Source organism: Taeniopygia guttata, chromosome 4A, assembly GCF_048771995.1.
Source record: "Taeniopygia guttata chromosome 4A, bTaeGut7.mat, whole genome shotgun sequence".
Taxonomy (NCBI): Eukaryota; Metazoa; Chordata; class Aves; order Passeriformes; family Estrildidae; genus Taeniopygia; species Taeniopygia guttata.
This window is the reverse complement of record NC_133029.1, coordinates 17,452,007-17,468,808: the sequence shown is the minus strand read 5'-3', so window position 1 is coordinate 17,468,808 and position 16,802 is coordinate 17,452,007. Positions and strand designations below refer to the sequence as shown.

At 44.4% G+C, this 16,802-nt stretch overlaps 1 protein-coding gene across 5 annotated transcripts in view; it reads right to left on the bottom strand.

Annotated features, from left to right (window-relative positions):
• DCX (doublecortin) overlaps nucleotides 1-16,802 on the bottom strand; it is a 78,851-nt gene that overhangs the window by 12,318 nt on the left and 49,731 nt on the right. For 2 of the 5 annotated variants that reach the window (XM_030272909.4, XM_041716220.2), the window contains 3 exons: nucleotides 13,659-13,761; nucleotides 9,771-9,908; nucleotides 2,834-2,931 (listed from right to left, as the gene is read on the bottom strand). In XM_030272909.4, coding sequence (XP_030128769.1) covers nucleotides 2,834-2,931; nucleotides 9,771-9,908; nucleotides 13,659-13,761 — 339 coding nt within the window. The remainder of the gene's footprint in view (nucleotides 1-2,833; nucleotides 2,932-9,770; nucleotides 9,909-13,658; nucleotides 13,762-16,802) is intronic. The other 3 variants (XM_030272913.4, XM_030272914.4, XM_030272915.4) reach the window with 3 other exon arrangements.

Sequence of the window (16,802 nt, the reverse complement as noted above, 5' to 3'; positions counted from 1 at the left end):
GTGTCCATTCCAGCAAAAGCATCTCTGTTCCTGCTGACTGTTCAGGGATAAGTTTATTGTTCTGGATCAATTTGGCCATTCCAGCATATGCATGAAAGAGCAGCACTGTGCCTTAAACACATCTCTTTAAACCTGAATCCAAAATAAAGAGTCTTACCTTGGTTTGACAGCTGCCCTTGGGACAAATACCCAGGAAATTCACATGTTCCATGGTGTATTCTTTATTTTAAGTAACTTCTAATCAGTTGGAAAGGTTAAGAAAATAATCCCAAGTTTATCATTTGGATCAAATGCTTAATGTAAAGCTTTTCCAGTGTCCCTTTCTGGGGTAACCATTTTATTCCACTTGTTTAAAGTCCAGTGTGGGACAAGGTGCAGGAACCAGCTCAAGAGCTAAAACTCTCCTGGGACCTTTTTGAACTCTGACCCACACAGAGGTAATAACTGTGAGCAACATGAAGAAAAACCCAAATATTCAGGAAGGAAATTCACCGGAATCTTGATATAAGAAGTGGTAAAATAGGATTTTGTGGTGAACTCAACCTAAGCATTTATCACTTGAGCTTTAAGGGGAGAAAAGAAAAATTATTTCATCATAAGCAGGAAATTAGTCCTGGGAGAAAAGACAATGATGCATGAATATTCTGGTAACCTAAAATGCTGCATTTGTGTTTGCTGATTGGCTTAACTTAGTGGAGAAAATCATAGCTGGGCTGGCTTTGCCCTCTTCAGTCACCATCTATTACAAATGGTCTCAGGGCTGCACTGGAAAGGGGATGAATCAGCCAGCTGCAAACATACATAAAACATTAAAAAGGTGATTTTACATCTCTTGACCGAGACACAAATCCTCACCTCCAAAGTTCTCAATGAGATAGAAAGTTTAGAAAATATTTTGTGTCCCTAATGCTGAAGCAAAGGATGCAGTTTGCAGCATCACTTCTGCTCAACTAATGACCCATGGGCCAGATTCTGTCCTCAATTATAAATTAATAATAAATCTGGATAGATTGTGTTAAATTTGGTGTGCTTTCTCAAACTTAGACTGAGCAGCTGAGAACAGAGTGAGGTCCCAAGGAAAACAGTTTTCATTTGGATTCAGCTATGCCTTTGTTAAACAGAATTAGTTCAACCCCTGACTCTTGGCCCACAGTGGCTTCTATGTTGACTGAAAAACCACCAGGATTTTTTAATTACTCTTCAAAAACTTGTAGTCAATGCTTTCAAAGTCAGGCTGAGAGGTACATTCTGTTTACTAAGGAGAAACCCCCCTGACTTCCTCTCACACTTACATTTGTGTCCAAGCTCCAGTTCCCCTGTCAAGTGAAAACTGCTGGAAGCAGCATTGTGGCTATCCCAGAAATGCAAAGGCCCTTGGAAATGAAAGTCAGAACTCAGCACAGAGTGGCCCTGAATAACAGGAACTGAAAAAGCTGTGACAGCTGCAGTACCTTTTAAATAAATCAATACATGAATTATCCATGAGCCATACAGGTTTCCTGATCTCTGCCAGGATGCTGTGCTAACCTGTTGGCCTGTTCCACAACACAATTACCACACCAGCTGTAAGAATCACCTGCTTCCTGTAAAACAGAGCATGGCCTTAAATCATTTAAGAAATTAAATTCTTGAGGAGCATCATAAAGTGATGTCTCAGAGCTGCAGTAACATTTGTGTTGCTTCTGCTCTTTAATGGGCCTGGTTTGGCAACGTTGAGGCTTTTCAGGCCAGGAGGGTTGACATGAAACCACATCCATCAATGATTTTTTCAAACAGTGGCACAAGCTCATGGGTAAGTTGTCTCCTCTGATCCCTTTGGATGTCTCCAGCACACATTAACAACTCCAGGTGAGGAGTCAGGCCAGTGCTTTGCTCACCACCTTGCCCAAAAGGACAACTTTTACAGGTAAAGGGCCAAACTCCCCTGTTTGAATGTCGGAACTCAAAATGTCCCTCAGACATTTTTGGATGTTCTGGGCCCAGGTCAGAAGCATTTGAGACCCTGGCAGGCAGCTGGAAACAGCTGTGATTTTGGGTTTGAGCCATGGAATGATTTACCAACCTTGCAGGAAGAACGAGAAGTCACAAAAGTTTGGATATTATAGTAGAAGTAGTCACAAAGTAGAGGGAAGAATTTTTGAGTGCTGTACAGGGGAATTTTAAGTCCTGTACAGGGGGGTTTTAGTTTTGTACATGGGGGTCAGAGGTTTTAAGATGGAGGGATCTGGGCCTGCTCTGTCCTCCCTCTTTCTCCTTCCTTACCTCCATGTTCTGGGTGATGTTGGCACTCACAGATTGGTTTAGAGTAGAAAAGCACCATTTAATATAGTTAATAGGCACTGGGGAAAAACTGTAACATGTAACACGTAATGTACCATATAAAAGATAGAAAAGCACCATTTAATATAGGTAATAGGCATTGGGGGAAAACTGTACCCATGTAACACGTAATGTCCCATATAAAAGACAGCACAGCCCTGGGCAGAGGGGGAGAGAAGAAGCAGTCGGGAGTCAGAGAGGATGTCAGGGTGTGTGTGTGCCTCTGCCTGAGCTGTGAGCAAACCACAGCAGCTCAAGGAGAAAATCTTTTAGATAACTTGCAATAAATTGCCTTGAGACCAAACAACAGAGACTGCTGAGCATTTTTTTTGAAAGCACAGGTTGGAGGAGAAGTTTTTCCACCACACGGAGCCACCCCCGACCCAGGGTGAGCTCCAGCATTTGAACATCAGGAGTTGTTGTTACTCTTCCAGAGGATTTGCCATGACTTCAGTGTCACCCAGACCTGAGGGGCTGAGGCAGAAGGAGCTGTAGTAAGGTATAAGAAACGTAATACCTTGTGCTTCCGGAGGCTCCCTGGGCTGGTGGGCGTGGAGATCGGGGACTGCTTGGATTTGGGAGTGGACAGCTGGCTGCTGGAGGTCCCGTTGGCTGGCAGAAAACAAGACACAAGCTGGAAATCAGGCAAGCAAAGGGAAGATTTTTCTCCTTTGAGGAGATGGAAGGTCTCCAAACATTTAACACCATGGTTTATTCATATTAGGCAGGAGAAAAAACGTCAAGTGAACAGCATAGCTATAAACATAACTCAAGGATTTCAGCTTGACTGCAAAAAACAGTGAGATACAAAATAAATTGAGGGAGCAATATTTCAGACAGCAAATACTCACCAAGTCGATCATAGGCACATATCACCAGAAAAACAGAAAGATAATTTCTGTGTTCTCTAACTCTTTAAGGCATGTCTGGAAACCAGAGGCTGAAGATATCCTGAATCCTACCCAAGCAATGACAGATGTCAATCATACACATTAACAATTAGACAAACAGCAGCCTGGAATGCCCTGGCTGTAGTTTATTGTGGGTGGGATTAAGTGACCAAAGAGTCTGATGGAATTGTGCTTTCAATTGTAAGAGCTGAATCTACAAATCAGTAACTTAGAATTCATCAAGTACTTGAGTGTTTGGAGGAGGCTGAAGAAGTGTATAAAGTATCATAAAGTAAAATGTGTGAATGCTGTATTTTTAAGAGCAAAACCAGCACAGCTCTTGCTTTAATGCCTAAGAAAGCCTCACTCCTCTTCTCTGTTACCTCCTTGTGAGGAGAGGGGGAAGCTCAAGTTTGCAGCAAAGGCAGAGGTCAAACAGGAGTGAACAGAAACGTGCTCAAAGCCCCGGGACAAAGGAGGAGCTGCCAGCACCTTGAGGCAACAAATTCATGGTGATGTGGCTCCTCTGCCTTCACATCCATCATTTCCATGCACTTCCCCCTCTGTTGGAAGAGGAGGTTATTCATCACACACAGCTTTTCTCCTATTACAAATGCACCCAATTGAGGAAATGGTTATTTTTTAAAGGTGGTAGAAATAATGATTTATAGATAATTGGGCAACAGAGTGACACTTCACCTCCCTATCTCACTGAATCCATTCTTTATTGATAGGGGGGAAAAACCTGTTCTGGAAAGGCAGGAGCTGTTTCCTGCTGGCCCCTGCACTGGGCTGTGCCACTCTACAAAATGAGCTGCCTTCCACGCTGGTGGGAAAAAAGGAGGATTCTCTAACTATATGCCAAATAATGAAGGCAATTCAGCAAAAAAGAACTTGGATCTCTTTTATGTTTTATTTCACCGAGGATTTTGTATTTCCTATTAAAGAAAATGTGGGGAACAAGAGGACTGATAGAATCTCTATTAGCCAGAATCCATTTCCGATTTTTAAAATTACTCTTTATTTATCTCTAGTTGTCACCCATCCTTCCTAAGCTGAAGAATGCCCCCTAACAACTCTGCAAGGATCCCCAATTTCCTTTCCACAAACAAGACTGGAACAACAGCAGAGCCAGTGTGCAGCAAAATGGATGTAATTGCTGCAGGGCAGGACAGAAATTCCCTAATACAATGAGAGTTTTAAGTGCTACAGCAGGCATGTAAATATTTTATGAGCATCAACAAAAAACCAGATGTGACATCCACATCAGAAATGGAATGAGACGGATGGATATCATTACAAATACAGCAGAATTTTGCAGCAGGAGCAACAATGAAGAAGGGCAGTTTAATTTTCTCTGCCTGCTAATGAAGAATAGTGTTCATAAGCAAACTTGCCTGCATTTCCTTTGAACTAAAATGCAAGAAAATAACAGGAGGCAAAGAGCATGTCCCAGGTGGTGCATAACACTGCTGCTCCACTGAAATCTGCTGATGATTTAGGGTAGCTCAGGATCTCACCCACACTCAGCTGTTTGGAACTGTTCTTTAGAACCAGCTTTCATTTTGATTATTTGGGTTTTTTCCACTATTTTAGTCTTTGTGCATTATGGCGTATTCATGGTATTGTATTTGCTCTGCAACATCAATTTACCTTAAAGTGCACATATCATATCCTTTAATTGCAGGAGCAGTGCACCTTTTTCCACAGGCTCCTCACCTCCCCCTGTGCATGAGGCAGTTTGTACTCAGGAGAGAAATCAGGCTTGTCCAGCACATGAGAGGGAGGATGGAGAATATTCCTGTCATGTTTGAGAGAAGAGATCCAGGTAAACTGAATTCTCTCTCTGCTTCCTTCACAGATATTTCAGAATCACAGAATGGTTTGGGTTGGAAGGGATCTTAAAGCTCATCCCATCCCACCCCTGCCGTGGCAGGGACAACTTCCACCATCCCAGGCTGCTCCAAGCTCTGTCCACCCTGGCCTTGGGCACTTCCAGGGATCCAGGGGCAGCCACAGCTTCTCTGGCACCCTGTGCCAGGGCCTCAGCACCCCCACAGCAAAGAATTTCTTGTTAATATCTAAACCTGCCCTCCTTTAGCTTAAATCCATTCTCCCTTTGTCCTATCACTCTGTGCCCTCGTCAAAAGTCCCTCTTCAGCCTTTTTTGAGACACTTTTAGGCAGGTTTCTCATATGGAGCTGTTCCCTGAGTGTTGCTTAGGTCTGCTGGGATGGCCTGGGCTCTGGATCCGAATTCCCAGTGCTGATAAGCACCAAGAGCTGCAAATGAGGTTAGTGAGATCCATCTCCTGAACTCACATTTCTGTCCACAGACAAATGGAAAAAGCAGGGCTCAAGGCTCACAGTGAGTGCTCAAAATGTGTGAAGATATCTATTTCTACTAATTTGTTAAATAAAGTCAATAATCCGCACTTGACTGGGGTTCCCAGGCTTCTGCAACCAAGATCCCAGTCTGAGCAGCCAGTACGCCACAAGAGTGAGAGGAAGGAACATAAAATACATGGGTAGTTTTGTCTCCAGGTCAGGGTTTGAAGTGCCACCAAGAAAATAAAGAAAGGGAACAAGCAGAACAAGGACAGCAGGAAGCAAATGTAGGAACAGCAGCATGTTCAGAGAGCACGAGCCATCCTGCCCTTCAGGACAGAAAAATGAACCCTCAGGAATGGAAGAACTCAGACTGCACAGGCATCCTTTGCTCAGGCACGTCCAAACTTCCAGGCACTCAGCTCTGCAGTGCTGGCACCCTTTTCCCCCTGTGTTTGCTGAGGGGATCTCTCCTGGGTGTGCCCTGTGGGATGGAAGTGAGCAGGACAAGCAGGGAACAAGCAGGGGACAAGCTGCTCTGTCCCATGTGGCTGATGCTTTGAGAAAGCTGACCTGGAACAGAGGCTGGACAGAGCTAAAGAATAAAGCAGGGATTTATTAAAGGATCTTCTCAATGGATCCACCTTGGGCAGCACCAGAGCCCAGCCAGGGCTGCACCCAAATGAACCAAAATGGTCCCAAAATGCACGAGCGCTCCCGGGGGCTCTCCCTGGGATCAGTTCTGCTCCATTGGCACCTTGGAGTTCATTGTCCCATTCCAGCTTTAGCCCAGGCAGTCCCATCCTGCTTGTTTTTCTCTCTCCAGCCCACGTTGTTTGTGCTCCTGGGCTGAGGTTTGGATCATTTGTCCTTGGTGCCCAGCTGGGGAAGGAATTGTTTTGTTTCCCTGCTCTGTGCAGAGAGCTCACCGTGCCCTCATGTGGAGCCCAGACCCACACACTAAAGCAGCACAAAGTCTGAAAAATATAAAAGCCAAAACCTGAGACATCATGGCATTCCCTGGACATCTGCTGCCTTTGGACACACTCATCCATAATGACCCCTGGGAGCAGCCCTGCAGCCAGGACAGACAGACACTCTGGGTCTGTTTGCTAATTGCTGCTGCCTGCTGAATGTGCTTTTGTCCCTCTGTCCATTAGTGGACTAAGACATTAAGGTCCTGCAGCAGCCACAGAGCCCTGCTCGTATTTTCCCCAAGTCAAATCAAGGCAAAGACATTTTCAGATTTCAGTTCAGGTACCTGTGATTATTATGTTTTAATAATCATAAGCTCTCCCATCACAGCACATGTTTTTATACAACTGAACCCTTGTTGGGCATGTCAGTTAGCGTAAGATAAATTCAAGTTTTTAAAACAAAGAAAGAATGGCAAATGACATCATTATTTTCTCTCTTTTATTTCTCCCCTGAGATTTAGCTCTGGCTTTTGCTTAGCCTGACTCCTTGTTGGAGCAGTCTGTTAAAGAAATTCTGCCAAACTTCATGCTGACCCTAGTCCATTTAAATCTCATGGATCACAGCAGAAGCACAGAGGCTTCTCTCCTTCTGCCCAGGCTTCCTCTGCCATGTTAGGAGAAGGAATTGGCTGGTGCCCTGCAGGTGTGGTTTAGTATGGATTTCACTGCTCTGAGCTGTGTCTTTTAGCAAAGCTGACTCCCTAGGAAGAAAAAATGAGGTTAGAAATACATAGAAGCTTTGTAACTCCAATTTTGCCAGAAATCCCCTGGCATTGCTCAGGAGGTGCAGATATGGGTTGGGTGTAAGTGAGGGAAGGGAGGAAGGATTTCTCTTGGGAATACAAAGATTGGGGTGAGCTCCCATCTCCTTAGAGCAAGGAGCCACTTCTTTATTCTGCATTCATTCATTTAATTTTCATTCATTCATTTAAACAACTGCATGGTAAGAGAAAAGCACCGTGCCAAGAAAACAATGTTTAAATTGCTTCTGTGGATTTGCCACCTCACTTTTTTTTGGATATCCTGGGAGCTGAAGGGCTCTGGCTGCCTAAAGGGATTGAGCTTTTCACAGTGACACCTCATGGTGAGGTGGTTCAGATTCCTCTCACCCAAAGATTTCCCTCCAAACCTGCACAGGCATCAGTGCCCAGAGATGTCACAATGGCCTTGGAGCCTTTGGTAGGGAAAAAAGGATACAGAAACCTACACAGAAAAGAACTGGAAAGAACAGAAACAACACAAAACCAAGGAAACACCCGTGAGTTTCCACATTACAACCACAGCAGAGTGAAAGACAACAAAGACAAAAGGTACAAATGGGTAGGAGAGCAAACACACAGCAGAAATATTGCATATATTTGAAGTAAAACTGCTTTTAAATAGTTTCACGCATTAAATGAGTGAGATTCTGGGGGGAAAAAATAGGTCAGATCATCTTTTATTAATCAGACTTCATTCAGCTTTCTTTGCTTTTTGAATGTGGCAACTCCAAATCTCATCTAAATGTAAATATTGATTCTTAAAAGATGTGTAAATCCACTTAATTTATTACCAATTCAATACAAGAATACAAAATGATATTTTTTTTCTCTCTGTCCTGAGAAAACAAGAGTCTTCTATTTTTCAGTACTAAAAGAGATCAGTCTTTTTTATTCTCATTAAGCAGGACAAGGGGCATTTTTTTTCCTTTACTGAAATTACAGGAAAGCATGAAAGGCTCTTGTCTGGACAGATTAAAGAAACCTGATTTGCTCTTCATTATTGACTTTAACTCCAGGAACTGGTTATTGTTCAGCCTTTCTGGTTGTTTTAATCTCCCCCTGAAAAGCTCTGCTAAGTGTGTTCATTAAAGCTCATCAGATGAGTCACTGTCCTGGGCCTGGAGTCGCTCAGTCAGTCAAAATCAGGCACACAATAATTGCCATTTCACATTAAACTCCGTGCTCACGCAGTAAACTCTAATTCTGGTGGCAATCAGCACCTGATGCTTGTGGAGAAGGTTTAAAGCTGCTCATGCATGAGCTGACTCCCCCATCTCTGAGTGTTACTTCTGGGTTTTTGTAAATCAACATCACGTTTCCCATCGTGCTTTCAGTGTGCATTTGGGGTTGTGAAAGTGGTTAAATTCAGGCAAGCCTGACTTTGAGAGCCAACAATGGAATCTTGAAGAAAAACTTTATGAATCCAAAATCACTTAGAGAGAAATAATTTTTAAAAAAAATACAGAGTCTTGGCATTTGCCAACCAATCTCACACTGTCTCTTTAGGTAGCTGAAGAACACCCACAGAACCTGAACAAATTAACTGTTTCCTGGGGGAAATCCTTCTGACTACTGCCAAGAGAATTTTCTGTCTAAGAATCCCATTTCTACTGATGGTCAGCTGTTATGTGATGCTGCCATGCAATATGCAGCATGTTAGCATGATGGTGAAAAGGAATTTTTGGTTTCTGTCACCTATGTGGATGCTGTGGGACACCTGAAATCAAGCTGTGAAGCTCTCCTGGAATTCTGACACATTTAATGATGATTTGGCCATTTTATTGAGAGACCATGTCTGGTTCTCTTTTGGAACAGAGCAGGCAGGCAGGTGAGAGATCAGCCATAACCCCAGAAACTCTCCATGACTCTAAAAACTATCAATTACCAGAATTACTGCACTGTGCAGCCCAGCCTTGGACTGGCAGCCCTGCAGCTCTGCACGTGTGCTGCCAACCCAGGTGCTACTGAAGGAAGAGGGAGGCATTTCAAACAGTGCAAGCTGCTGCAGCAAATTAAGGTTCCCATTTTCCTCTCTTCCATTACTGCATGAGTGTCTCAGTGTCACATCAATAACCCATCAGCAGTTCTGCAATTGCAAGGTCACCGGTCTCCTTTAAGTAATGACTGAGAGGAGCCACTCCTGACCTGTGCAATAATCACCATTTGTTTGTACAGGAGGTTACCCTAAATCTGTATCTGCAGGGATCATCTGGGAGCACTGTGGGCCTTGATTTCCTGCCTGGGGAATAGAAACTTCTTTTAAAATGTTTTTGAGGAAGGAGGCTGTGAGAGTGTGGCTGGAACAACCTCAAGCCACAACCGCATTTCACCAACCAGGAGATTCCTTCCCAATCTTCATTAAGCACCCCTGTAGCTTCTTGTTTCCAAAAGACACCCGAGTTTCCTTTGCAAGCAGAGAGAGTTTGTGCCTTTGCAGTGGCACAAAGTGGAACAGTGAGAGCACATGGAATCCAGACACAAGAAGCAATCACTCACCATCTTGGTGGTTACCTGAATCGGCCGGGGACTTGCTGCGGCGCATGGGCGCGGGGCTCTTGGCCGAGCTCTTCTGAGGGGTGGGGGAGGATTTGCTGCCCGTGGCACCTGCTGGGCTCCCCTTCATCACCCGGCACTCTGGGGAAACACAGACACACCTGGTTATGGCCCTGCTGCTCCCTGCTCAGTGCCTGGTCCCCAGAGAGATGCAGGAAACACCGAGGGCAAGGGAAAAGCTGCTACCATCCCTTGTTCTCCAGGGCTGAAAGGAGACTCTTCAAAGGCCAGGCAAAGAGAACAGCTCTGTCACCCTGATTATTAAGATTTTCTAAAGCCTTCTGAGTTTACATTCTGCTAGAAAACTTTCCCACACAATTTTCTATAAACAACCTATTGTTTTGCATTCCTTCATGGAGGTGGAGAAACTTGATGTACTGGTGGTTTGTCCAATGTCTTTGGAGAGGTGGCCCATTCACTCTCCAATCCACTGTCACCTTTGGAAAAGTATAAAAGTTGCAGTCAGAGAATAAACCTTCTTCTTCTTTACCTTGCAAATAGCAAGTGGCTCGTGTTGTGCTTTCAGGTGTCCTTTAGTGACACAGCTCTGCTCCTCTAGAGGAGGTGCTGAGACTCTGTGAGTGTCAGGCTGGCTCCTACCTGGGTCCTACCAAACATTTTCTGCTCTTCCCCTTCCCTGAACTCTCATGAGCACAATGAAAATGTTCTCTGACTAAGGGAACACTCAGGCCAAGAAAATCCAGTTAATTTGCGGTCACCCTTCCGTGAAGACCCAGTACCAGGAATGGTGAGTGCCCTTTCTGCAGGTGCAGAAAACCAGCAAACAGCTTATGGTGTGCTGTAAATAAAGTCTCCAAGTGGCAGATGGGGCAGCTGCCCCAGGAGGCTTTCACCCAGCTGGAACCAGCCTCTCCTGCCCTCAACAAGCTGCAGCTCTTCAGATGCACAAAGCAAAGGAGACAAAATGGTTTTACAAAGCACATCCTCTGTCCTGGCCACTCGACCCTTTCAGCAAGGTTTGTGTAAACAAGCCCAGCAGATTTATGTACTGGAAGATGTGAGCAGATGAGGACCCCAATTGTGCTTTCCTAAAAAATAAACAGGCCAGGAGGAGTGGAAAATGTAAACATGATCTACAGAGTCCTGCAGAGGGGAAGTGAAATGCTAACAAACCTCCACGTGTCCAGGACTTCAGGCATGCCTGATCTTCAGAACCAGGCTTTATTTACATTGAGAGCTAACAGAAAAAGAACTTTCCACCCCTCAAGTTATTAACTTAACCCAGTTAAAAAGAAGGCAATAAAAAAGGGATTTCCTTTTTGTCAAATGTTAGCTGGTTCCACCTCAACTTCTCCAACAGCTTGTCTTCACCAAGATGTGAAAAATGTGTCCTTTTTACAGATGTGAATTACGTGTTCCACAGGCAGGCAGTTTTTTATGGAAAGTTCAGCTCAGCCCCATGTGCTCCACACTGGGGACCCCCTGGAATGGAGTCCCCAAAAGAATTAAGGCAGCACAGAGCAGATAAATAATTGGTCAACCAAAAGCAAACTGTCTGACCTAAATGTATGTGTTATTTAATTTTATATCAGTGTATCTACGAAAATGTAATTGCCTTAATTTTTTCCCCAGGCTTTCCTCATTCTCAGCCAGCCAAGGCTCCACCTCTGCTCCTTCCGGATGGTTTGAGAAAGAGTTTTGCTGTTGGGCCATGCAGCAAAAGAATGTCAGGAGAGGAGGCCTTGTGCTCCAGGGATGCTGCATGGCAAGAATTAAACCTACAGTCAGATTATTTTCTCTCCTGCTACATCAATTTTGGAAATTGTAAATCAGAGGTAGAAAAAGTTGTGGGTTTTTTTCCTCCAAAAATACTTGAATTCTCACAGATAATGTCACAGAAAGGCTTGTAGAGGTCCAGCCCAAATATAGCCCAAATTTTTTATACATGAAGATCAGTACTGATGTTGTGGGGGGACTCAAAGGGTGTCAGGCAGCTGTGTTTAGTCACCTGAATTGCTTACCAAAAAAAACCCAAAACTGAAAAGTAGTAACTTCATGTTAGGTCTTTGCAAGAGATTCCAAATTTATGTTCTTCCCAGGGGAGTAATTCCTTGGAAGGAAACCTGGCTTTGCATTTTCCAGCACAGAAAGGCTGACTCTGAGGAATTCCTCCAGCTCAGCCCTTGGCAAGTGTCAGCACACCAGAGGCAATCCCTGAGCTTTTGCAGGAGGTGGAAACCTGGCTGTGCTGAGGCTGGTGTGAAAAGGCCTCTAAATGTCACCAAAGTGTGACATTTCCATCATGCTGAAACCAGTGAGAACAAAAAGGACAGAGCAATGTCATCTGGAAGGTGCTCAGCAGCAGAATTAGAGGGTGGAAGATGTGGTGAGCAGCCAGGATGAAAAAGATGACATAATCCTCTCTTGTGCTGTTCCTCTTTTTGTTTCCTGACGTCCTGCCAGAGTGAACATAATAACCAGCAATCCTGGTGTGTGTCATCCAAACAGGCAAGAGAAATTTGCCCATGACAGAGGAGATTTTATTAAGTGACACTCATCTGCAAAACCTCAGGATTTACAGCTCTCCTGGCAGCATCTGCCTGGGAAGGAGGAAGGGTGATGGGTGTGCAGGGGAAACACTGCTGAGGCTCCCCAAGAGCTGCCAGGCTCCCCTGAACACCTCTGGAGCAGCTCAGTGCCTTCCCAACAGCAACTTGGCTTCTTCCAGATGGAGAAATCCAAGCTGCAGAAGTGAGCAGTGCCCAGAAGAGCTGGGCTTTCCATCCAGTTGTTCTGCCAGGACTGCATCCAAGCTGTTTTCCAGCCTGGAGCTCCCTGTGGAGCTGACTCAAGTGCTGAGTGGTGAAGCTCAGCTTACAGATCACTTCCCCAGCCTGACACAGGCTTTATTCTCTGCCTGCAAAGTCTCAGCTGAACCTTGGAAACTTCCTTTGACTTATCCCAAGACCATCAAATGGGTTCATCTGGAGTACACAGGTCAGAAGTACCAGCACTAAAATAAAATCAGGCTTGCAAAGGAGTAATAAAAAACTCGGTGTTTGGAGATTAGAGGCTGTTTGGCTTCCTGGCATCCAACAAAAATCCTCTTTGGTCCTCAAAACAGAGCCAGTTTGCAGCACATAGGTCAGGATGGGGCTTGTCTTCCTTACACAGCACACCTAGAGCTTTGGGAAGTGTGCCTAGATGTTTAGAGACCATATTTTTTTAGTTTAAATGGTTAAAATTACATTAATTTCCTCTTGCTGCACTCGCTGGCACCTGCAGACAGGTGGATATAGTTGCCAGGTAGGGTGGGTGGTAAGTCCTACAAGCAAGCTCTGTATATTCTGTAAAATCAAAGATTTCATGGCATAATTGATCACAGAGACTCACATCATTACAGATTTCTGCTGGCAATGGTGACAAGGAAAAATAACAGTGCTGTCCCGGTCATGGCCCCAAAAAGGGAATTATTGCTCTGCTTTTTGAATCAGCTGAAGTAAGCAGTGGAAATGTGATCTTTTTTTTCAACTGTTGCTTGTTTCCATTTTTAATATGCATGTGTCTGCATAAGGATGATTAGTTCTCAAGAAAAATGCATCTATCTGAATGTGATTGGAGAAAATTGAAAGTATAAACACTCCCAGATTTTGCAGTAAATGTCAAAATGCTGTAGGAATTAATTTATTCTGAATATATCTCAGTCAGTAGTTGCCTGATTATAGTACTGCTGACTGGATAAGTATCCCAAAAGGATGTAAAATTCCATGGACTGGGTCTTAAAACCCAGAAGAAAAGCATGCAGCATTATGATCAGATAGGAAATGCGGATGGAAATGCAATAAAAGCGCAGTGTGAGTTTGATGTTACCGCTCTCATCCAGGGAAAAGTCGTCCTGTGCATAGCGGAACTTTTCTGGGCCACAGGCGATAAACACATCATCATCCCCAAAGAAATCGTGGAGACAGGTCACCTGCAGAGAGAGCAGAGTCGTTCACTGCGTTGTTAATTGGCAAAGTTCTGAGGGGCTCAGCTTTGCTGAAGCAGAAAGGGGCTCTGCCTCTCTGCCTCCCCCACCCCAAGTTAATGTGCTCCTGCTTCCCCTCGGGCTGCTGCTCATCACACAACCGCCCCAGAGTTATTTAAAAAACCCCAAAAAACAGAGATCAAAACCCCAAACAAATCCCTTGCAAGTTCTTGGAGGTTTGGCATTTCCCACCCAGCTGACAGGATACATCAGTCACCCGAAGGAATGGCACAGCCACATCTAAAATAAGAGCAGAGGTGACCCCGTGCCACACTGGCAGGGCAGTGACACCACTGCCTGTCCTGGGGGACCCCTTGGTACCCACAGAGCCTAAAACCTCAAAGAATCACTGGGTATGAGCACACATGTAGAGCTGTGACTCCTCCTGAGCAATGCTGGTGACAAATTTTAAAGCCAAAATGTTTATCTGTGCTATTTGTAGAGAGATCCAAAGCATGACAGGACAACATTCCCAGCCCAGCACCATTTAAATCCAGATATACTGCAAGTTTTGTGCCAGCCTCTCCCTCACTGAATGCCTTGCTCCCCCTTTTTGCCATCCTCAAGGGGAGGAAGTTTTATCTTGCAGCACCTGGAGCTCCAAACTCTGCCTTTCATTGCAGCATCAACCAGAAACAAAGCACGAGATGTGGGAGCCCCTGATCCACAGATTTAATCAGAGAACTGATACTTGGGAGTTTGGAAAAGTGAAAATGCTTTCAGGTTGCTGAGAGAAAAATTTAAAATCCCGTCAGGCTGGGAGCTCCTCCCCATATTCAGCTGGCAGAGATCTGCAGATGATGGACTTGCTTTAACAGTTCCTAACAATATCCTGATATCCTGACAAATATTGTGTCAGGAGCAGCAAAAATGCTCATCTGCAATCCCCCCAGCGTGGAACAGCTCCAGCAGAGCCAGCCTGGGGCAGCCACAGCCCCGAGCACCCAGCAGAGCCCAGGGTGGCTTCCTAAAGCTCCACTTTCCCAGAAAGCATTCCAAGCAGCACAGGGATGGTGTTTGGGATGGAGCTGAGAACTGCTGCTGCTGACCAGGGTTTTACCGTGCCTGGGCACTGGGAGGGACTGGAGAGAGCCCTGGAGAGAACCATGGGCAGCTCGCTGCAGGCACAGCTGAACTTCTGTATCTACGGATCTCTTGGAGCTGGACTGTGAAAAGTTAATTTCAAGCTCTAATAAATCAGCTCTAAAGAAGGGTTTTGGCTATCTTAATAAGGCTCAGTATTTCACACTGGTTAGTATAATGTATAATTAAAGCACTGCCCGTGAGTGCCAGCACTGGTTACAATGCCAAACCTTAGTGAAAAGCCTGTTTTTCACATTGCCATGACTTTCAAAATGGAGCAGGCTGAAATCTGCCGTGGCTTTGATCATCAGAGTTAGAATTTTCTCTGCTAACTCCAGTGAATTCCTATTTCTGTTTGTCTAAAATTAGATTGAAAATAGCTAACTTCATCTATAGAGAATTCTCCCAAAGAAAAGATGACATTTCAAACCAGCACTTGGTATTGCAGCCCTCCCCCTGAGGATGTGTGGCACTGGTTCATTTGCAAATAATTGGGTTTGGCTCAGCACACGAGTCCTCATCTGAATGCTAAGTACTACACTTGTGCCACTGAAAAGACCCATGGGTTGCTCTGCTCCACTGTGCAGTTAAATTTGTGATCTAAACTTGGCTCAAAAGGCTTCAAAAATTTCCCAGCCTTTTGCATGAAATCAGAAAGAACCCACAGATGCTTTTTGTCTGCTTTTGTTGTCTTCAGGTCAGAAGTCCAAGTGTGGATTTTGTCCTCAACTGCCCACAACCACCCCAAGCAAAAAGAAAGTCCAGGCAATCAAGAATATCTTCAGATCCCAAGGGTCCAAATACCATGGAGAAGTCCCAGAGTTTCCAAGGACAGGAACCTGAGTGCATTTCAAACAGAGATACTTGCAATTCACTTTTCTGCCCTGCTGTTGCTCCAGAGAGCAGTTATTTTGTGTATTTTATGAACAGCTGGCTGAGCACTGGAGGCTGGCAGAGAATTCCATAATTTACTTGCTGAGCTCCAAATATTCAGAAAACAATCACTTCTGTCTTTGCCTTATTTGCTCCTTTTTGGTTTCCTGTTGTAACTTCTACTACTAAGAGCTCACCACAACACAGTAGAAAGGACAACCAAAACCCAACCCCACTCTCCTTAAACAGTACAAAACATTGCAAAATTCAGGAAATAACTGGGCTCCTGCACTATGGGGCCTGCAGCTCTGTAGCTTATGTTCACCACGTGTGTGGTATTTTCTATTTACCTTTTGTTTATTCAACCCCAGCCCTTGATCACTGCTCTGAGTCCCTGAAACATGTCCCAGATGGGTTCCTGCCCACAGGATGTCACTGGAGTAAACTTCCTTTGGGAAAAAAAAGTGATTTCTCTGCTGGATCTGAGAGCACCAGAGTCAGCTTGTCTGAGGAGTGCATGGAAAGAAAAAACCCACCAGGATAAAGCCCTGGATTTGCTCATCCCTGAAGGACATGCAGCTGGGGCCATGCTGGGATAACTGGTTTGAGAGCCCATTAACCAGTATGGAATGCTTAAAGGTTGTTCTTGATGGGCAAGGCCAAACCTCTACCTGCAGCAATGCTGTAGAGACTTTTAGTGACTCCCAAATAACATTATTGGTCTTCTCTCCATTCCTCAGATGTCTTTTTTCTGATGTTTTCTCAATTTAAATAAATAAATAAATAAATAAATGTAGTATGAGTCTCCCCTCAAGCAGTGTGGACTTTTTGAAACAACATTTTCTATTTTAACTTACTCTGATCTATCACTCTAATGATATCCAATAATTCACCTGAAAACCATGGGGGAAAAAAAAAAAAGCAAACCCTGAAAGAAGGATCATAGCAACAAAAAATTTACCCCAGATGATAACCTGAAAATAGTTTTTTTTAAATGCTGTGTTTTGCTTTTAGTTATAAATTTATTAAAG